This window comes from Astatotilapia calliptera, chromosome 14 (genome assembly GCF_900246225.1).
Source record: "Astatotilapia calliptera chromosome 14, fAstCal1.2, whole genome shotgun sequence".
NCBI classification, from domain to species: domain Eukaryota; kingdom Metazoa; phylum Chordata; class Actinopteri; order Cichliformes; family Cichlidae; genus Astatotilapia; species Astatotilapia calliptera.
In genome coordinates this window covers 9,460,583-9,483,665 of record NC_039315.1, presented here as the reverse complement: position 1 = coordinate 9,483,665, position 23,083 = coordinate 9,460,583, and the positions used below count along the sequence as shown (strand labels likewise).

The window sequence follows — 23,083 nt, the reverse complement described above, 5'->3', positions numbered from 1 at the left end:
TGGCCAACCTCGAAACGGGCGTAGAACTGATTCAGCTCGTTGGTGAATGCAGAGTCAGCGTTGATCAGCGCAGTGTCCCTGGCTTTGTAGTCCGTAATGGTGCGTAGTCCGTGCCACATACTCCGTGTGTCGCCCTGGTGGAAGTGGGACTCCACACGTTCCCGGTACTGGCGTTTGGCATCTCTCACCGCGCTGTTCTTTCTTTGTAATTGTTTATGTTTAAGTTGTTTGTTGCTGGTTTTTAGTTTATTTGTCTAACAACAAATTTAACAAATTTAATATTTGTTAAATATGTCTTTACAGAATGCTTCAATCAAACTAACTTATTTCATTATAGGTGGGTTTGACACAGTCAAAAGGCCTGTAGCAGTTGGTGTGGTTATGCTGATAACTTATTTACTAGCTGTTACTGGCAGTTTGGTCAATATCATCTTCATTGTTTCTGACAAGCAGTTACATAAACCAATGTATCTTCTGTTTTGCAATCTTGCTGTTGTTGACATACTGTATACCTCTAGTGCCACTCCAACAATGATCGGGGTTCTTCTTGCTGGTGTTAACACCATATCATATGTGGAGTGTTTAATTCAAATGTGTGTTTTCCAGCTGGGAGCAACAATGGAGATGTTTTCTTTAACAATTATGGAATTTGATCGATGAATAGGTATAATTTATCCTCTTCGGTACCATAGTTATTTAACAAATACACGTATAATGGTACTTACATACATTCTGTGGATTGTTGCCTCTAATTTAGTGGCTGTTTCACCTGCAACAGTTGTCCTTCTCCCTCATTCCACCTTGAGGCTTAGGTACACTTTCTGTGACTATGCTGCTGTATTACGAACCACTTGTGTTGACCCAGAGAAATATTTCAATCAAGGTGTCATTGTATCATTTATTCTGTTATTTTTCACATTCACTTTCATTTGTCTTTCATATTGTGTGATCTTGTTTTTTGTGAAATTATCATCAAATAATGACAGAATGAAATTGGGAAGCACTCTTGTGAGTCACCTGATTTGTGTAGTATGTTTATTGTCATGGTCCTGGGTTGCTGACCCAGTGCTTTAAGTTTATCATTATCATTTTTCTAGTTTATTCTGATTTTGTATTTGTTCTTAGGGTTTGAGTTGTGTGTTTCTATCATCCCTACCTGTGCCTCTCCTCTGTGTTCTGTTCGTGTCCCCAGTTGGTAGTGTAAAAGAGTCTGTGAGTTTCCTGTTTTACTTTGTAGGTTTGTGTCTCGTTATGTCCATTAGTTCAGCGGTCTCCAACCTTTTTTGCGCCACGGACCGGTTTATGCCCGACAATATTTTCACGGACCGGCCTTTAATGTGTCGCGGATAAATACAACAAAATTAATCTAGTACTGGTACCGAAAAAAAGAGGAAAAGTCGGGAGAAAGCTCCAGAGTCCAATTTGGGATTACTTTGAATATGACTGTGTTTTGGATCAAGCAAGTGTCTTGTAGTGGAAAGAGACAAATTATGAGGGACATTTCTAAAGGGAAAAAAATCCCACAAACCTTAAAGTGCAGTTGAAAAGCTAACACAAGAAGGCTAACCTAGCTTACCTTGAGAAGGTAAGGGAGCACACTCAACCCTCATCCCCAGAAAACAGAAGCTAACCCCAGGCAAGGCAGCGTGATGCATCCCGAGACAACAGGACGGGGACATCTAAATAACTGTGTGAGTCAATTGCCTTCAAAAAGTTTATCAATTCACTTGAACCAAAATTACGAACACCCGGTGCTGCAAGAATTAATAGTCTCATTGGGGCCAAGATATACATTTTATAGTTGCCTGGTATCAATGGTTGTTCATCTGCCTTTATTTATTTATTTATTTATTTAAAGAACCCATAGGTGGGAATGTGAGTTGTCTGTCTCTGCATGTTAGCCCTGCGACAGACAGGCGACCTGTCCAGGGTGCAGGGTATGGTAGCTGGAATAGCAACATACCCAAGGATAAGCAGAAGAGCATGACTGATATGATGAAACTGGGATTTTGTTACACTTAATTATTGCAAACACAACTAAAACTATAACTGAAACTAATCAAAACTAAACTGAAACTATTTTCAAAAAAATAAAAACTAAACTAAACTAGCAAACAATTGGTAAAAACTAATTAAAACTGATATAAAATTGAAAATCTGAAGTCAAAACTAAATAAAAATAAAAACTAATGAAAATTGCAAAACTATTAAAACCCTGGAAGGAGGTGAATGTGCCAAAATACTTGATGTCAACTTTTTTTTTTTTTTTTTTTTTTACAGAAAATAACTTTTAAAAAGCAAATATCATGATTTATCTGAGGGGATGGCATTAAAACAACTTTATTAGGACATACGTTAATTAAACAAGGCAAGAGCAAAAGAGCAAGTAAGAGAACATTGTAATAAGCAGAGATGGGCAGTTACTGTAATCTGATTACTTTTTTCAAGTAACGAGTAAAGTAAGGATTACTATTGCAAAAACGGTAATTAGATTACCGTTACGTTCCCGTAGGAACGCTGCATTACTGCGTTACTAAAACCGTGATTTTTTGCAAGAATGTCTCATGACAGTGACGTAAGCGAGTGCGCCGTTAGAGACAACAGCTGTGTGCAGATCAACAATGGGAGAGAGTATGAGCGTGCAGCGTTGAAAGCGTGGAAGTACTGACCTTACTTTGAGTTTGATTCCATAAAAAGTGACAAAAACATTAGCGTCCATCGTGCGTGGGAAGAAAACGTCTTTTTACAGCGAAAAACCCCCCCTAAACTTCCGAGCAAGCACCGAGTAGCTACGACGTAATGGGAAATTCACAGAGAAACTCGCGGATTCTTCAACTGACCACGGCACACCTGCACCAGGGTAACCCTCCGCCTACCGCAGTCCTGTTTTACAGGTGAAAATAGAGCAACAGGACCGCTGAGTCTTTGACTTTATTTATTTTCTGCTGTGTTTTACTTGCATCTATTTGAAAGAGTGAGTGTAAACACAAAAAATATTTTATTTTATGTGCTGGAATGTGTAGAAAATAGAGATGGACCGATCCGATATTACGTATCGGTATCGGTCCGATACTGACCTAAATTACTGGATCGGATATCGGAGAAAAATAAAAAATGTAATCCGATCCATTAAATATCACGAAAGCACCTCACAAAACTTGCAACACGCCGTAACTCACCTCAGAACGTTAGCACGTCGGAGCAGTATGCATCACGTGATAGAGCGGCTGTGGCATGCGGGACCTGTCGGTGGTCTGGATAGCATTTGGAGCTTCGCTAGCAACCCGGCATTTCATCTCCGACAAAGTTATCCCCGAGAGAAGTAAAGCAAGTGTGTAAGTCCATCTCTGAATGTTTGTAAAGCATTCCCACGTTAAGCTTAACAAGCGACTGCCTCTCGCTCTCCGGCTGCTACTTCAATCGTGAAACTGCTTAATGATCAGCTGATCGGCTTTTCTGTCGCGAGTCCGTGTCTCTTCTTTGTTTTTGGCCCACTTTGCACCAGAAAGAGGAAACCAGCGGCTGAACAACAGCAGCACGTTTAAGCTTGATCAGCTGTTGTTAGAATTTATTTAATATTACTTTCTACTCGAGGATCTTTTTCTACGTAGCTGACGGCTGGTAACTGTGCAGGGGCGGATCTAGCAAAGTTTAGCCAGGGGGGCCGATAGGGCATTAACAGGGAAAAGGGGGCACAAAGACATACTTTTCTTTCTTATTCTCATTTAAAATGTCTAGCTTTTAATAAATAATTATCTGACACCTAAAGTTTTAATTTGATGTAAAAGGAATAGAAGTCAATTACTGTATATAGTGACTATTAAGTCTAATATATATACCCTAGTAAGCTTTTCCTTTGGGAAGGTACCATCTGTGCAGTCTGCAATTTTGTTGAAGAAAGATGTTGAATCTATTTAATATTTCTTGAAAAATAATTGATTTCTGTGCATTTTTTTTCACACTGCATCAAATTAAGGTTGATTACGTCGATTAAGCATCATGAGGTGGCACGTGAGGGGTGGTTCCCTATTTTTTATTTATTTATTTTTGTTGTTGCTGGGAGTTGGAACCCTATTAGTTAGGTTGCTTAATATTTACGCCAAGTACTCTTTAAAATACCAGAATAGGGAGGATGGTGTAGGTTTAAGTTTATTAGATTGATCAGTATTGCTGAACTATGAAATATTTTTTTTGTATACAGGTATAACAGAATAGCTTTAGTGTAGTTGTTGTTTTAAACTTGAGTATGAACTTGCAGACTTGCAAAATGCAGCAAGATATTTTAAAAAACAGTTTTGTTGATTAAAAAACACTATATCGGATTCATATCGGTATCGGCAGATATCCAAATTTCTGATATCGGTATCGGACATAAAAAAGTGGTATCGTGCCATCTCTAGTAGAAAATAGGTTTAAATGTTAAACTAATTTATTCAAGTCAGAAAATGTTGCATATAATTAAATTTTTGCTTGATGCATAAAGTTAAAAGATTAAAACTGATAAAACAAGTTAAAAAAAGAGACTTTTCCATTTGATTACATTTTGTATGATGGATTATGTAGAAAAAGTAGAATTGGGCTGAAAGAGCTATCTCTTTATCACCTCTTCAGGTTGTAAATCGTGTTTTTAAAAAGTAACTAAGTAATTAATTACTTTTGAGTATAAGTAATCAGTAAAGTAACGGGATTACTTTTTGGGGGAAGTAATCAGTAATTAGTTACTGATTACTTTTTTCAAGTAACTTGACCAACACTGGTAATAAGGAAATAAAAATCAACTGAAAAACAATTTAAAATGGAGTTCTAACCAGATACTGAACAGGAAAGAAAAGATAAGTTAAAAATAATACAGTATTGATCAGAAATGAATGTCTTCGGAACAAATACAGTCAATATTTACACCAAAATAAAAACAAGGTCCATTGTGTGTCCTATCATAAATGTGGGGCCTGATGCATATTCTGCATCATGAAAAAAAATCCATGACGCTGATATAATTTATGGTAGTGAGACCAGAGTAATCATCGACATGTATCGTTGAAATCCTCCACTACAACCAATCTCAACAATTTTATAGTAGATGAGGAATAGAAATTATTTAAGAAGAAAGTAAGAAAGAAAGTAAGGAGTCTTGTGGAAAACCGGTTCGCAGTTGCTCACTTCCTAGGAACTGTTAGTCTGCTCACCTATTGATTCCACTTACTGGTTCCACTTGTAATTGTGCTATAATTAGCTGATTTCAGTTTGTGTGCCAGAGGAGGAAAATAGTAGCACAATCTACAGCATAGATATGAACTTTACTTTTATATTTTAGAGCCAAACCTAAAAGTTATTTTGGTAGTCTCATCCCACAGCAAATGATGACCCAGGAAACATATGAATTTGAAAATAATCACCTATATTTTTAATATTACTCAAGAGGATGATCAGAATAAAAATGAAATAAATAAAAATATTAGGTAATACAAATGGTAGTAGTAATCAAACAAATATATCACATTCAAATAAAAACTAAAATGGCTTCTGTCCATAAATTTAAATAAAACTTCAAATTAAATAAAAAGCATTTTATTTTCCAGTCCAAAATAGCAAGTTTCCAAAATTTACAGATGGTTCAGTTCTTGACTTCTCAACTGCAGTGGACATGCTTTGGAATGAGGCTTGCTCTCTGCCAACTTTTAAACTTTCAAAAGGGGACATTCTGGTGTGCCAGAAACACAATGCAAAGCCAGCTGGGCATAGGGTAAACATGCATTGTATGTTCATATTCTTATAATAAAAATGAAGTAATGTGTTGGGTAGCACTTTTTATTACAGCTCGGTAACAAGGAAGAAACAAGAATGTAATAATATGGTAATTTCAAAGTTATTACCATTCAACTGCCCATGGTAGATTCTGCATAATAAGCAGGAAACAGAGGTGCGAAATGCAAAACTGGCTGTTTCTATTTAAAACATATAGACACCTATTAAAGCTAACTTTAATAAAATGTGTTTATTACCTGGCAATATCTCTGGTAGTTTCTGTGTAATAAGCAGGTAAGAGAGCTGTAAAACGAAAAACTGCCTGTTTGTATTTAATAATATATTAATAACCATGTAATAACCTTTAAAACAAACTTTAAGAATAGTAATGTCTACCAGGAAACACCTGTGGCAGTTTCTGTGTAATAAGGAGCAATTTAATACAATTAAATGCTTGTGGTGTGAGCAGTCAGGGTGTGCAGTTAGGGGAGCAGTGAGCTCCACATGGAACAAAAAGAGCTTTAGGACTCTGATCCAGGAGCCTGGCTTAAATGCCCTTGTTATTCCCCTCATATTTGCCCCGTTGTCATCAGACTGACCTCAGCAGTCCTCAAAGGGAATTTTCAGCTCTTCCAGCCTGTTTAAAATCATGGATGTGAGATGTTTCCCATGGATTTTTCAGCATCCACAAGCTGACTGACACAGAAAATCAGAAAAATGTAGAATGTGCACTGCACATGTATGGGTGGCACTGCAGAGTTATATTCTCTTGTTAGAGCTCTACTGTTTAACGCTGAGTCAGATGTACGGTTGTAAGGCACAAAGACTACGACAGATGTGGCTGTATACCTGGTGATGACAAAAAGTGGAAATAAGGTCTCTGTTGAGTTGGGGTTTCCAATTCCATTGTTAACTTTTTTCATTTGTCTGCTTTTTGTCAGCTTGTTCCATTAGGAGTTGCCACAGCAGATAATCTGCCTCCATCCCATCCTATTCCTAGTATCTAGTCGACAAAGAGCCAGCCAGGGCAGTTCACCCTTCTGCTTAAGTGATACTTACACAGTGACTGAGCTATTTACAAAAGAATATTTACAAAATCCAGGTTTCTCTCGAGAAAACATGCAGAGATTGAAAGTTTGGAGGCCAAGCACAGGACTTGCTGTTGTCAGCGGAACACCTGCTGGAGAAACATTTTTGAAATGTCCAGATAACAAGGACTGACACATTGAAACCAGCCCAAAATGGTTTAATCATTAGAAGAGGGACCTGCAGTGACTCTCAGATCTCTTGCAGTAGAATGTGAGACCCATTCTTGGTGGGTGTCCTTTGTCATCGATTCTGTTCACAATTTTTATGGACACAATTTATAGGCACAATCAAAAAGCAGAGAGAGTCTGTGTCTTGATGGCTTCAGGATCTGCTTCAAGACAAGATGAGAATTCAAGAATTTAAGATCCACATGCAAAGTCCAGATTTGTATAGATTTGTGGCTCTTGCTTTTTTTTTTCTCTGTTGAACTTGGTGTAGTATAAATGTCATGCTTTCCTTTTTGTTTCATGTAAAGCGTCTAGATAAAGGTTAATGAAAGTCTGTGAGTGGTGAGATTGACTTAAATGAAAATCGGCAGTGCGCCTTTTAATCCTGTGTGCCTTATGTATGAATTCTGGTTGTGCTTACTGATCGTGAACTGATTTTATGTGCTACACGGCGCTCAGCAATCTGTCAAAAAATGTTTTAGTTTGACTTTGGTAAGCTATGAAGCCGCACCGCTTGATGGATTGTCGGAGCATTACAAATACCGTAGTCTGGAGCCTCACGGAGTGATACGTACTGTGCTTCAACGTAATATTACCGTATTGTGTGTGTGTATAAGGACCATAAATGGCATCTGTTAAGAGACGTGGTTACAAAGAGGATTTCAAACTCAAAGCTGTCAGTCACGCAGTAGAAATTGGGAATAGAGCAGCTGTGAAATCTTTCTGTCTTTGTTATTATGCTCAGCATCTGTTAGTTTACATTTTGACTGCACAATTGTGAGCTTTTTGTTATGCACAAAAACAAAATTGTTTTCTTTTAATAATAATGGATTGGATTTATATAGCGCTTTTCAAGGCACCCAAAGCGCTTTACAATACCACTATTCATTCACTCTCACATTCATACACTGGTGGAGGCAGCTACAGTTGCAGCCACAGCTGCCCTGGGGCAGACTGACAGAAGCGAGGCTGCCATATCGCGCCATCGGCCCCTCTGGCCAACACCAGTAGGCAAGTAGGGTAAAATGTCTTGCCCAAGGACACAACAACCAGGACAGAGAGCCCAGGGATCGAACCAGCGACCTTCCGGTTACAGATGCGATTCCCAACCCTCTGAGCCACGGTCGCCCAATTTATGGAGCATTATTATTTAATAAATGCTGATAATTTATTTTTGAGTAATTTCTTCATGTACATATACGCTGTATGTTAATAAAAGTGCCTGTGTGACATCTGGGCCACAGCTTTGACTAAGAACTCTCCTTTTGTTCTTACCATATGGCTTTTAAAAAAAAAAAATCTAGATATATATCGTATATCGCCATCCAGCTAAAAAATATCGAGATATGAATTTTGGGTCATATCGCCCAGCCCTATGTAGAATGCATGTTGTTTAAGGCAGCTAAGATATTGAAAATATCTACACTGACACTCAAAGTGATGTAGTTACCTGAAGTGGTTTCACTTCATAGGTGGGCCTTGTCGGGTTCCTTTGTGGAATTTCTTGCCTTCTCAATGGGGTTAGGAACATCAGTTGTGTTGTGTAGAAGTCAGGTTGGTACACAGTACTCTTGCCATAAAATTAATTCTAAGTAAAGAGAAACGACAGTCCATCATTACTTTAAGAACAGAAGGTCGGTGTACCCATAGATGTTTGTGTATAACTAGGGATGTATGCTGTGTGCGTCGCTTAGACAGGTGGAGAGAATACGTCACTTGTTCATAAATAAAGAGCAGGAGAGAGAGAGAAAATGTGTGGCGAGATGCTCCCTGAGTCTGATTTTGTGTATGCATATTTACTAATATGAGTAGGCTTGGCTTAAGTGTGTGTGTGTCCTAAACGACTGTGTGCGCTGTCTGACTGAAGTATGTGTCGAAATAAAGGATGTTTGTGGATGAGTGTCGAAGCAGGTGATCGAGGCAGTGAAAAGAGTAAAGAAAGAAACCAAGGACAGGGGTGAGCAGCATAAAACCAAGAGGGGGAAAAGAGAGGAAAAAAAAACGAGAAGAAAAAAAAACAAAAACAAAACGTAAACATTCCAATGACGGTGTTAATTCTGCTATGAAATCACACTTTAAGAAGCGATTTGATACTGGTAAGTTAAACAGATGTTAATGCAAGTTAGTGTGAGTGGATAGGGAAAGGGTGTAGCTGATTCTTATCTGGTGTGAGGTTAATACAGCCACGGAGTGATGTTGGGGTCGCGGTGGAGCTGTCCGTCCACGTACAGCCGGTCCACAGCGATGACAGCGCGGGAGCCCTTCTGGATGTAGCCGCGTCGGATTGGGAAGAGGACCCTGCGTCGTTCCAAGATCTCTTTGGGGAACTGGTCGTTCACGCTGAAGTCCGTTCCTTTTAATTCCCTGCCGCGGCTTTTCACATGTTGCTTTTGTTTGAAGTGGCCAAATTTGGCCACGATAGGACGTGGTCTCCCGGCCGTAGCCCGAATGGGGCCGAGGCGATGTACCCGATCGAAGACGATGTTCTTCACAGTGTCCTCTGGCAGCTTCAGGTGGGTTTTGATGAAGCTTTTTACCGTGGTCTCCGCGTCCTCTCCAGCGGCTTCTGGAATACCAGAAAATACCAGATTATCACGCATGCTACGAGCTTGTAGATCGATAACTGTTTCTTTTATTTTTTTATTTTCTCTATTGAGCTGGGTAACATTTTCTGTGAGACATTTCACCGACTCCCTTAGCGTGGCATTTTCAGCAGCAAGCGTTTCCACCTGCTGCTGGCTGTACTCCAGGGATTCTCGCAAGCATTTAAATTCTCGGTGAAGAATCTCCACCAAGGACAGCCTTGCGTCGAAACTGGACAATCGCTTGTCGATTGACTCCAGTATGTCAGCAATATCTTTGCCGGCTGGCGATGTTGAGCCGGGGGAATCTGCCGGGCGTTGTCTTTTCGACGACGGCGTCTCAGGTTTGGCCGAGGAAGCTGCACACTGGGTCTTCTTCATCACGAGATCCTGAAAGCACTGATCAATATAATCTTGGAGAGTCTCTAAACTCTCCTCGTTGTTCTCCAGGGTGTTGGAGATTATTTAGACAAATAGTGTTAGTTATAGGACAATTGATAAGTCTATTTGGTAATACTGAAGCTTAAATGAATTTGTTCAAATCTAAACTACCATTTGCTTTAATTTTCCGCCAAAATCTCCGGCGTCTGACGTCAGTTACAACATGAGTCGCTTACCTTGTCCGTCACTTCCGTCACTTACCTCTCCATCTATGGGTACACTGAGGTTCATTACATGGAATATAAATGGAGCTGGCTCCAGAGAAAAGAGGTTAAAAATATTTAACCAACTCAAAAAACTACAGGCAGATGTTGTCCTATTACAAGAGACCCACAGACCTCTTAGAGGTTCGAATGAACTTAAAACACCTGAGTTTCCCAATGTGTTCTCAGCTTGTTATAATTCTAGACAAAGGGGAGTAGCAATTTTAATACATAAAAATATTAATTTCATGGTACTCGATACAGTTATAGATCCAGAGGGCAGATTCTTAATCATTAAACTATCTATACTTGATAAAAAGCTATGTATTGCAAGTGTATATGGTCCAAATGTTGATGATCCCTCATTCTTTCATGGTTTTTTCAGTGCACTCTCTGAACACTTAGATGGCACACTTGTTCTTGGAGGCGACCTCAACCTTGGACTAAATGAAGACATGGATAGGCTCGATACAGCGGGAACTCAGCGTAATTGGCAGTCCACAAATATAATCAAACAGTATATGAGTGACTTTGGTCTTTGCGATGCATGGCGCTCCCTTCACCCCACCAGTAAGGAATATACCCTAATCCAGACGAGAGTAGGAGTGATGCATCACTCCTACTCTCGTCTGGATTATTTTTTGGTCAGCAGCTCACTGCTGAACGACATTTCAGACACTGAGATTCACCCTATAGCTGTCAGCGATCATGGTCCTGTATCTTTAACACTAATGCACAAGAATAATACTACGCCAAGAAAAAACTGGAGATTTAATATATCACTACTTAAAGATGAAGACTTTATTAAATATTTTAAAAAAGAGTGGACTTCATATTTGGACTATAATGACACTCCCGAAACATCAGCTTCTGTTCTATGGGAAGCAGGGAAAGCTGTGATGAGAGGTAAAATAATTTCTTTCTCATCACATAAAAAGAAAAAAGAAAACAAAAATATTCAGGAATTAGAAAAAAACATCAAATCACTAGAAGAAGCCTACGCGTCCCACCAAGATCAGGAAACATTGAACAAAATACGCAAAACAAAACTAGAATTAAATGAGATAATTGATAATTAAACAAAATTCTTAGTACAAAGACTACGCCTACAAAATTATGAACATGGTAATAAATCCGGTCAATTTCTAGCAAACCAGCTAAAAATAAATAAATAAAAAACAACTATATGTGCTGTTCAAGATTCATCTGGGAACACAATATATGAACCGATAAAAATAAACAACATTTTCAGGGATTTCTATAAAACGTTGTATTCACCACAAATAAACCCATCTAAAAAAGAAATTGATCAGTTTTTTTACAACATAACTCTTCCAAAATTATTGGACACTCAAGCAATGGCACTGGATTCACCACTGACACCAGGTGAACTCCAGGAAGCCCTGATATGTATGCCCAATAATAAGGCTCCAGGTCCAGACGGCTTTCCTGCAGAATTCTACAAAGAATTCTGGTCGATTCTAGCACCAGTTTTCTACAGAACGTTGTTGGAAATTAAAGAAAAGGGCAGACTTCCATCAAATATGAATTCTGAAAACATTAATCTCCTGCTAAAACCAGGCAAAGACCCTGTATATCCCTCAAGCTATCGTCCAATATCCCTTATAAATGTAGACCTTAAAATAATCTGCAAAGCTCTCTCAAAGAGACTGGAGAAAATAACCCCCCTCTTAATTCATCCTGACCAAACTGGTTTCATAAAAGGTAGGCACTCATCAACAAATACACGTAGATTACTTAATTTGATAGACTACTCATACAGTAAAAACCTAGAAACTACAATATTCTCTTTAGACGCAGAAAAAGCATTTGACAGAGTTAACTGGAAATTTCTATTTGCAACTTTACACAAATTTGGTTTTGGATCCTCTTTCATAAACTGGTTAAAAATATTATATAATTCCCCAACAGCTTGTGTTAGAACAAATGACCAGACATCCTCCAGCTTCTGTCTCTTGAGGGGCACCAGGCAGGGATGCCCACTCTCCCCTTCACTGTTTGCAATTTTTATTGAACCACTAGCAGCAGCAATTAGACAGAATTCAGTAATTAAGGGCATAAAATGCAAGAACGTGGAACATAAAATCAGCCTTTATGCGGATGATGTGTTACTCTTTCTCCAAAATTCACAAACCAATATCTCTGGGGTGATTGAATTGATAAACTCTTTTGCAAGAATATCAGATTACTCAATTAACTGGTCAAAATCTAAAGTCCTACCGATTAATTGCTCCCTCCATAATTCCTCTTCTACACCACTGCAATCGGGAAATATAAAATATTTAGGTATTAATGTTTCTCCCAAGCTTGCAGATCTAACTAAATTAAACCATATCCCAATTTTAAAGAAGGTAGAAGATGATCTGGCTAGATGGAAATGTCTACCCATATCACTCATGGGAATGGTTGCCGCTATAAAAATGATGGTCTTACCAAAAATAAATTATTTATTCTCAATGATCCCAACTAAACCGCCACAAGATTGGTTCAGATCTCTAGATTCATGTATGTCCAAATTCCTTTGGAAAAATAAACCCCCACGTATAAACTTAAAAACACTACAAAAGACCAAGGATAAAGGAGGACTAGAACTGCCTAACTTTCAGCACTACTTCTTAGCCAACAGGCTTCAGTTTATCTCAGGATGGCTAAAACATACCCTCTTAGATGAACCTTGGCTAGATGTAGAACAAGCACTTTGCAATAATCTAGAGATCTCAGACCTACCATTTATCAGCTCAAACATCCAACGACATGAATGCTTTAAAAGCATCAACATCAGCTCTTCTCTGACAGCATGGTGGGAGTTTCTAAAATTGACGGCGTCTTCATTAATCCCATGCAAACGTACACCTATCTGGAACAACCCTGACATATTACAAAACAATAATATGATAAACCTTTCAGATTGGAGTGGTAAAGGAATCAAATATTTAGAACATATACTAGAAGGAACAGAATTTATTTCATTTGACGGACTAGTTACACAATATGGGATCAACAAGAAAAGATTTTTAGAATATCAACAAATTAAATCCACAGTAAAAAAGAAATTTAAACCGGGTCAAGTTGAACTACAAACACCACCAAGTGTGGTTCAATTTCTTACTCTTAAAACCCCCAAATTACTATCCAAAATATACAGAATGCTTTCTAAAACAGATGAATCAATATAACTTCCTATTGCAAAATGGGAAGCGGATTTATCAGTTAACTTAGACCTAAACTTCTGGTCTCAGATTTGCTTAAAAACCTTTCATCTAATTAGAAATCCCAGTCTTCAATTAATTCAATACAAAATATTACATAGAGTGCACTATACAGGTCATCAGATGTTCAAGATGGGCTTTACGTCTACCAACAACTGCTCACACTGCCAAACCAATTCACCGGACAATTATATCCACCCTCTTTGGTTCTGTCCACCAGTTCAGAAGTTTTGGCGTGAGATATGTGAAGACTTATCGAAGTGTCTGAAATGTAACATTCCAACTTCCCCCTTAGTGTGTTTGTTGGGCAGCTTAGATAATGTCACTTCAGAAAAGAATATCGCCCATATGGTTTTCACTGCCCTATGCATAGCCAAGAAAACAGTCCTCATGAACTGGAAAAATAAAAACAATCTTAATTCTAACCAATATAGAAATTATCTATTAGATTACATTAGTCTTGATACAGCCTCTGCCACCACATCAGATCAATTGCTCTGGGCTCCTTTGATCAGCTCCATCACCTAGTGGGGGTGGGGGGTCATAGTTTGGTCCCGCCTTCACTGTTGTGATTGGTGTGGGGGTAGGGACAGGCTTAGGGCGTCGGGGGGTTCCCCGGAGGCATCTTCCTTGGGGGGCTCAACCCGGGGTAGAGGTCATGTCCGGTTAGGGGCTCTGTTGGCTCTCAGGTGACTGTTTCCTCGTGGCTGCGTGCATTGGGGCTAGGGGAGGGTCTGTGCTGATGGACGTGGGTTACTAACCTGGTAGCCTGGCTGCCCCTGGGTGGGTCCGGGATGGGCGTGAGGTTCTGGGGGCGCTCCGTCTCTGGGCTGGGGCCCGGGCCGGGCCTCGGGGGCTTGGGTCCTGATTGGTGTGTTGCCGGGGTTGTGGGCGGGTGGGTGCATGGGGGCCCAGCCCTGGAGCAGGGTGCCGCCGGTGCATCGAGCCACCTGGGGGGCTCTTCAACTGGTGGGGGAGATTGTCACATCTTGAAGGAACTTTCCTCTCTTCAGGAACTCTCTCTGCAGGAGGGGGAGATACAGGGGAGGTGGAGGAAGATCTCAGCCTGTGTGTTTATTGTCTTATGTAGTCTGGAAGATGAGTGGATGGTGGGGTGGGTGCAGTTTTCTCTGTGGTGGGGTTGGGTGGACTGTCCCGGGCTCTGTGGGGCCGGGAGGCACTGCTGCACTGGGCCCCGGTCTGGATGGGCCTGGGCCCCCTTTCCCTGGCGGGTCGCGGAGTATGGGGGTGCCTACTGGGGTCAGCGGGGGAGCTGGCCCCAGGGAGGGGTCACTTGCCCCTCCCTTCCTTCCCTCCCCATCTCCAGCTGCCTCCCCCTTCCCGCTCCACCACAACCACCCACACATGCAGGACCTTGGAGTAGGGGTATGTCACCAGGGTGCAGAGGAGGCTACCCCCCCCCCCCCCCCGTCCCCTTCTGGCTGCCTCTGCCTCAATTTTATCCCACAACTTAGACATTCACATTACTTACACTCTCATTACACATACATGTAGGATCTTGGGGGTGGGCACGATACACGGAATCCAAATTACCATCAGGGTGTACACCTCACCCCTGGCGTCGTTCCCACCTCTCAATTTTAAATACACGTAGACATTGAGGGCTAGCAGGAGGGACCATGCGCTTACCTGCTGCTCTCTGGCAGGTAGCTCCATGCCCTCCTGGGTTTTAAATGCACCTTAGAACACACATGCATCAACACTACAATGAGCGGGTGGAGGGAGGTTTGGAGTCTTCTCTCACCCCCATTCTCTGCGGCCTGCTGGAGCGGGGGGGCTAGGAGGAGGAGTTGGCCGGTCTGGAGTGTGGGTCCTCCCTGCTGCTGCGGAGTCGGGGCGGTCTGCCTCCCCCCACCGCAGGGAAAAGGGTAACACCACCTGGGTCTGGGTGCAGTTCCCCCCTCCAGGGGCAAGGGTACCTAGACCTGGTTCGTAGAGTACGCTTGGGGAGTGTGATCGTGTATACAGCGTCTCTTTATGTCTGTCTCCACGTTGGTTGAGTGTGGAGTAAGTGCATATGAGAGAATGACGGTAGGAATGGATGTTTGTGTATGTGTGTGCCTGTATGTCTGTGTCTATATGTCAGGTTGGGTGTCAGATGCCACCTCTCTGGGGACATCTCAGGCCCTCCAAGGTAGGGCTGCTCGATTATGGCAAAAATGATAATCAAGATTATTTTCACTGAAATTGAGATCTCGATTATTTGACGATATTTATTTAACAATAACAATGTATTGAATAATGACTTTAAAGATTGTCATAAAATAGTGTGCAAATACTGATAAGAGTGCAAATGTTTGCAATATAAAAAATAAATGAAAAATGTAAACATCTGTTTAGTGAACTTTGCAGTGTTGCTCTGTGGTGCAGCTACGACACTGTAGCAAAGTTTACACACTATGTCTACTTGATCCACGTCTGACTCTGCGAACCTATAATGTTTCCACACCACTGAAGTTTTTTTTACCTCTCTTTTCAACCAACGGCAGTCACTCTCCTCTCCAAATGACTTCTGCTTAGCTTTCCGAGCTTCCCTCGGGTCCTCTTAATCAGCGGTCCCCAACCCCCGGGCCTCGGACCGGTACCAGTCCGTTAGTCGTTTGGTACCGGGCTGTGAGAGTTGAGGCTCAGGTGTGAAATGTATAGTTTTCAGGGTTTTTATCGGTTTTCAGCGTTATTTTGTTATCATTTTTATTGTTTACTCAGTTTTCCTTGGTCTTTTCATGTGTGTTATGAATAAATTTTCTTTTTTTCGGTACCGGTACTAATTTTATTTTGTTGTATTTATCCGCGACACCTTAAAGGCCGGTCCATGAAAATATTGTCGGGCATAAACCGGTCCGTGGGGCAAAAAAGGTTGGGGACCGCTGCTCTTAATTGTTGTGACACGTGTTCGAAATGCAGAGAGGTGCGCTCGATTTGCCACACGGAGCAGAGTAAAGGACGAGGGAGGGGCTAATAATCGGCTCAGTCATTTTTAATGATCGTTGACAGCCCAGATCGTAATCGTGATTAAAATTCGATTAATTGAGCAGCCCTACTCCAAGGTTTGGAGGCCTATCTCCCCCCACCATCACTTCCCCTGCCAGTGGCGGACTCCCTCAGACATCGGTGCGTTGGTGGTTCTTTGAGTCCGGGGATGGGCGTCCAGGTACACACCGGCTCACTCCTTGGCGGCCGCTTATCGGGGCCTGGAGCCTGGGGCTCGCTCGGGCCACTTCGGAGGTGGGGTGCCCCCGGCCTCTCGGCCTGGGGCTCGGTCACTCAGGCACGGCTGGCTGCCGGCGGAGCTCTAGGGCGCGTCACTGCAACTCCCCCTGGCTTCTGCTCCGCGGCTGCTGAGTGAGCCCTCATCTGGGACTCTCCTCAGCTCTTTCTGGGACAGTGGCGCGGCTGCCCCTCTGTTGGTCTTCCTTGGTCTCTTGTGTTCTGGGGGCCTCTGGATGTCTGGAGTTTTGATCTCCTCCATACCTGCTTCATGCCCCCCCACACCCTCTAGCAGATCATTACATGAAGGAACCTTTTAAAAAAAACAAGTGCGTCCATGCTCACAGGTGTACACACAGGTGATCACACCCACAAACTACACCCTTTTTGGCTCCTACCTCTAAGCACACTGTGTTCTGTTGATCTTATGTGCTGCACAATAATGTTTAATATTTAGTATTTACTGTCATATTCCCATATATCATTGCGATGTTGTTTATTCTATTACTCTTGTTCTCTTCTGCTTGTTTTCTTTTTTCTTTTTCAGCAGGTGATCCAGGTGATTGATATATGCATTTTTTTTCTTTCTTTTTTTTCTGCCCGTTCTGTTGGTTTTTGTTTTTTGCCCTTCTCCCCCGTCCCTCTTCTCAGCTGTTTCTCTTTCCCTCTTTCTTTCTCCCCTTCTTTCCCCCAGTCAAGTCTGTCCCGTATTCAGTAAGTGAAAATAAAATAAACAATAAAAGGTGAATCAAATGGACCATTACGGCAAGGCTGGGATGGTCAATTTGGTAAAGTAAATCCGTTGGGCATCTTTCTTTGCCTTTAGACAACAATTCTGATGGCAAAAGAGCCAAACGGGACAGGCAAAAAAAAAAAAAAAAAAAAAAAGAACAGAAGGTCGGTCAGTCAGACTAAAACGATGAGCGTTTCCTGAAGTGCAGTTGCAAAAACTAAAAACGAAACTGAGAATTCCTTTTTACTAGAAATGCACACATGCATGCTTGATTATTAACTCATGATTATTAGTGCACACAAGAGCAAGTCAAAGTCCTAGGTATATAGGACAAACAATGTCCTCTAGTGTGATGTTTTTGGGCATCAGTCCAGAGCATAGGTGTCAAACTCTGGCCCGCGGGCCAAATGTAATTAGGCTGCGGGCCAAATTTGGCCCGCAGCCTAATTACGAAGCCAATACCAAATTACTATTAGAGCTGGCCTACTGGTATTATACAGCTAATATATATATTGTTTAGTATTAAGCTTTGCTTGTTCCATATTCAGTTTTTCAGCAAAAGTTGTTTGAGTCAATAAGAAAAGATTCATTCTTATATCTAGATCTTCAATAAATATTAATGTTAGCCCGCCACTTTGTTCCAGTTTTGAATTTTGGCCCACTGTGTATTTAAGTTTGACACACCTGGTCCAGAGGATATAGTTTTCATACAACCAGACCAAATATCTTTAAGAAGGTTTTAAAACCAGTATATGAAATTAGTTTGAGTGATTTTAGTCCTATTTTGTCATTTGGAGTTTGCCATCATATATTTTAAATTCAATTTGCAATTTTACCCACTATAGATGTAGTCTTATGCAGCCCTCCCAAAAAAAAGAGAAAAAAAAGAAAGGAAAAACTAAATGCATATGGCTGGAAGTAAATGAAAAAAATCAAAAACCAAAGATTTCTTAAAGTTTTTCTATTATCATCTTTTTTAATCAATGTCCTACAGTATGACATGCATAAAACAAACAAAAAATATGCTTCAAATTGTAAAATATCTTTGAAAAAGAAATATCAGGTCAGGGGAGATGCATTTATCACTCTTCTTGTGTTAGTAATAATTATAATGATAATGTCATGGAAAGTATTTGCCTTGCAAAACATTTCGTGTCACAGCATACATTCAGATTGCAGCTTAATGAGAATGTTTCAAAGTGTTAACTGACAAATATAGTGAGCACTAATATTTCATATAATATATCCATTTGTGAGTTAGCAGCACACTTTAATATGTGGGTTGTAGCCCAAAAATCTCCTCATATATAAGATGAAAATATTTTTAGTTTATAGAAAAAAAATCTATGAAGATAATTGAAAAATTTAGACATCTTTCTTTTTACGGTCCGTTCCTATCCCATCTGACGTTTGCTATTTTAGTAGTTGAACAACAAAAAGATCCTCTAACTGTCTTGATGTGACCCTTGACTTCTTAACAGATACTTAATTTTTTAATGACAAGCTTAACTGTTTTCACAAAGGAAATAAATATTCTTAGGCTTATAAAAGTCTGCTCAGACAACATTAAAACATTAATTTTGGTATTTTGTTTCAAAATAATAGAATTACTTAATTGTTATTGTCACACAGTGTTGCTCACAAAAAACAATAAATAATGACTAAAAAACTGTCAAAGAATCAGTTAGAGAAGGTTTTAGTTCGGTACTTGAGTTGTAAACTTGTGGTCGCTGGATGTTAATCAAAACTCAGAAAAGTCCCAGGGCGAATTGGAACATTTTGTGTTTCAGAATTTGTGTAAGAAAATTATCTTCAACATTTTTGCATTAAATGTGACTTCTCACCTAAATAGCGTTTAAAAGTTCACAAATCACCAAACAAGATTTCGAAAGTCCATATATGAATATTTTAATAGTTCAATTTTATTTATATAGCGCCAAATCACAACAACAGTTGCCTCAAGGCACTTCATACTGTAAGGTATTTGTGCCCAGTAAGTAAGTGTATTCACAGTTCACAAGGCTCTAACCAGCTGTGTTAACCTTCCTGAATATCTTAATAATCTTACTTTTAATTTCCTTTGTCCTGAGACAATAAACAAAAGGATTTACAAGAGATGGAGCGAGGATGGTGCCAATCAATAAACCCTGGCGTTCTTCGAGAGTTAATACCACACCAAACCTGGTCAAGATAACAATGATAAACTGGGGACAGTATAAACATGATACACAAATCAGGTGACTCACAAGAGTGCTTCCCATTTTCTTTTTGTCATTATTTGATAATATTTTCACAAAAAATAAGATCCCACAATATGAAAGACAAATGAAAGTGAATGTGAAAAATGACAGAAAAAATGATATAATGGCAACTTGGTTGAAATATTTCTCTGGGTCAACACAAGTGGTTCGCATAACTGCAGCATAGTCACAGAAAGTGTACCTAAGCCTCGAATAGCAGTGAGGGAGCGGTGTAGCTGTTACAAGTGTAAAAAGCACAAAACTACAGGCAACAATCCACAGAATGTTTGTAAATACTAGTGTACGTGTATTTGTTAAATAACTATGATACTGAAGAGGATAGATTATAGCAATTAACCGATCAAATGCCATAATTGTTAAAGAAAACCTCTCCATTGTTGCTCCCACCTGGTAAACGTACATTTGAATTAAACACTCCACATATGATATGGTATTAACACCAGCAAGTAGAACCCCGATCATTGTTGGAGTGGCACTAGAGGTATAGAAGATGTCAACAACAGCAAGATTGCAAATCAGAAGATACATTGGTTTATGTAACTGCTTGTCAGAAACAATGAAGATGATATTGACTAAACTTGCCAAAACAGCTAATAAATAAATTATCAGCATAACCACACCAACTCCTACAGGCATTTTGACTGTGTCAAAACCACCTATAATAAAATGTGTTAGTTTGATTGAAGCATTCTGTAAAGACATATTTAACAAATATTAAGTTACAGAAATTATCAGATGCAGTTAAAGAAGTAAAGATATGCTGTTAACAGTGATAAACAGTTGTAAAAAAAAAAGAAAAAGAATCAGTTTTATCCTTTCTAAATCCAAACAGGTTTGGGTTAACCCAAACCTGTTTGAACGCACACAACAGTGCTTTCATATTTTAAGTCTCACAACAACAGGAAGTCTTAACTTGGCAGCTCCCTCATTAAATCACGCTGGATATCAATTGTCTGTGTTTACATATCACCAAAGACTGCAGATTACATCATGTATGATGTCACCCCCACCCTCTAAAACCAATGGTAGATGAGGATAGTTTTAGGATAATTTTAAATTACACTAATTCTATTTACATAACTCAGCACAAAATGCTACAGTATGGAGTTCCAGGACTGCCATAATGAATTAATTAAATACACCATCAAATAATTAATTAAATGTGGCAATAATTAATTAAAATTGGAATTAATTAAATAAATAGTTATGACACATGTAATTAATTAATTATTGACACATTTAATTATTTATGTATTTCACATTTTTAATTAATTATTGACACTTTTAATTAATTATTTATGTATTTCACATTTTTAATTAATTATTGACACATTTAATTAATTAATTATTGACACATTTAATTAATTAATTATTGACACATTTAATTAATTAATTATTGACACATTTAATTAATTATTTATGTATTTCACATTTTAATTAATTATTGACACATTTAATTAATTATTTAATGATATATTTATTTATTTCATTTTGGCAGTCATGGCGCCTGGCTCTCATCATGAAATAATTTTATCTGTCAGCCTCACCCATCAAACTCAGGGGGCGGGGTTAACGCTGCCCATGCAGCTTCTCTAACATTTGATTGGTTGCCATGCAAAGTAAGTCAAAACAGGTCGATCCTAGATAATCGATTGCTTGTGTAAACTTGGGGCAGCCAGGTAATCCCAGAATGCAGATCAAATCACAGGCAGCAATGGTGGTGGTGTAGTTTTAAAATACCCCGTTTTTCTGTCACCAGCTACACTTTTAACAGTGTTTTAGCCGCGAATGTCGTGACATATGTCTGGTCAGGTTGTCAACATAGAACATATTTGCAAAAGTGCTCAGATGTTTTCAGAGATTTCACTAGCTCTGCTAACAATTAGCATGCAGAGTGCACCCAGGGGGTTACGTTAACCGGTTTGTTTACATATTCCACTCTCCGTGTTTTGTTTTGTTTTTTGCTTTTTCGGTCATGTTATGTTTACCTGTCAAAGGCTTGTTACAAACTATGAAACACATGGTGCAGACTTCTCGATGTTAGAAGAAAACTAATACTGCTCATGAAGGAGACTAAAGGCAGGAAGGTGTCCTTTAAAACTAAACATGTTAATAGGACCTCCCTATTTATATCATAGTTTATGATATAGCACATGTATTTCAGTAATAGCCTGCTGATTTCAGGTGAACAGTCGTATCTGTGATACTCCTTAACTATAATTTATCCAAGTTAACTTCAGTTAACCATTCAGACAGTTCTTTTGCAATGAAAAACATAAACACCCATGCTGGTGTAGGTTTCCTCAGTGCCAGCTGTTAACATTATAGCTGCTTATGCAGTAACCATGGTAACCACGGACTGAGCGGCTGGATCGACGGAGGTCAGACAACAATTTTACATGTATGATCTTAAAACAGGACACAGCCACTATACGTGCTGGCCTCATATCAAATGTGAAGGCAGACTGAGTCTATGTTTGACGTTTTTTATATCTAATCTTCCTTTTCAAACATTTAAACAGCAGCGAGTCTGCAGCTGAGGGAATACAAACTCAAATTGTCGGAACAGGTTTGCTCGTTTCTTGGATTCATTTGGTGATTTATTAAATGTATAACTGTTATTCTAATCTGCTGCCGAGTCTCTTACACTTTTCTTTATGCTGTATATTTTCACGTCTCTGGAATAGTTGGAAGTTAGATAGTCAGCTGGGAAACTTTGTGTTAACTCATGGAGCTGAGGATATCGTGGATATGCTGACCTCGCTCCGTGGTGTACAGGGACGTTTACCCTCATGATTAATATTCGCAATAAAAATATTAGCCGAACATCATGAAGTCTGTATGTGTTTCATAGTGTCGAACAACCTTTGTACAGTTAAAGCCAGCAGTTACTACATGACAGAAACACCAACGTTATCTCTTTTATGCGTTTATACACAGGTCACGCTGATTACTGAACAAAAACCCAAAGATCAGATGTTAAACAGATTTATTTGCTCTCTCTCCTCCTTAAACATGTTTTTAATGTTAGTTATAATTCAGAATTGGCGACTGAAACACGTAGGACACATAAGAACATCAGGAAATAAAACACCGATAAATATAACCTCAGTAAAAGAAGTCAGCGGGGGTTACTACAGCTGTGTACCGGGGCCTGCGCTTTGTCGGTGGGATTGCTTGCGAGGCGAGCGGGTCTATCCCACGCTTTGCCGTGAGACTGGGCAGACATCTCCGAAATCATCGAAGCACTTTTGCAAAGAGGCTGTATCTTGACAAACCGACCAGACACATGAAGATTAAACCACTACATTCTCGGCTAAAAAATTATTAAAACAGTATTTGGTGACACAAACAGGGTTTTTCAAAGTTCAGTTCTGTTAGCTTCCACATGCTGGTTGTTGTGT

The 23,083-nt window shown here is 39.7% G+C and overlaps 2 protein-coding genes across 2 annotated transcripts; one reads left to right on the top strand and one right to left on the bottom strand.

The window, feature by feature from the left end:
* Positions 1-291: 291 nt before the first annotated feature.
* LOC113036550 (putative olfactory receptor 13C6) lies at positions 292-1,204 on the top strand. Its single transcript, XM_026192967.1, is given in 2 exon segments — positions 292-1,029; positions 1,193-1,204. Coding segments are annotated over 2 exon segments (750 nt in total).
* Positions 1,205-19,442: 18,238 nt separating this feature from the next.
* LOC113036549 (olfactory receptor 2L5-like) lies at positions 19,443-20,381 on the bottom strand. The gene has a single exon (XM_026192966.1). The coding sequence runs from the start codon at positions 20,379-20,381 to the stop codon at positions 19,443-19,445; it is 939 nt and encodes a 312-aa protein (XP_026048751.1).
* Positions 20,382-23,083: the final 2,702 nt, after the last annotated feature.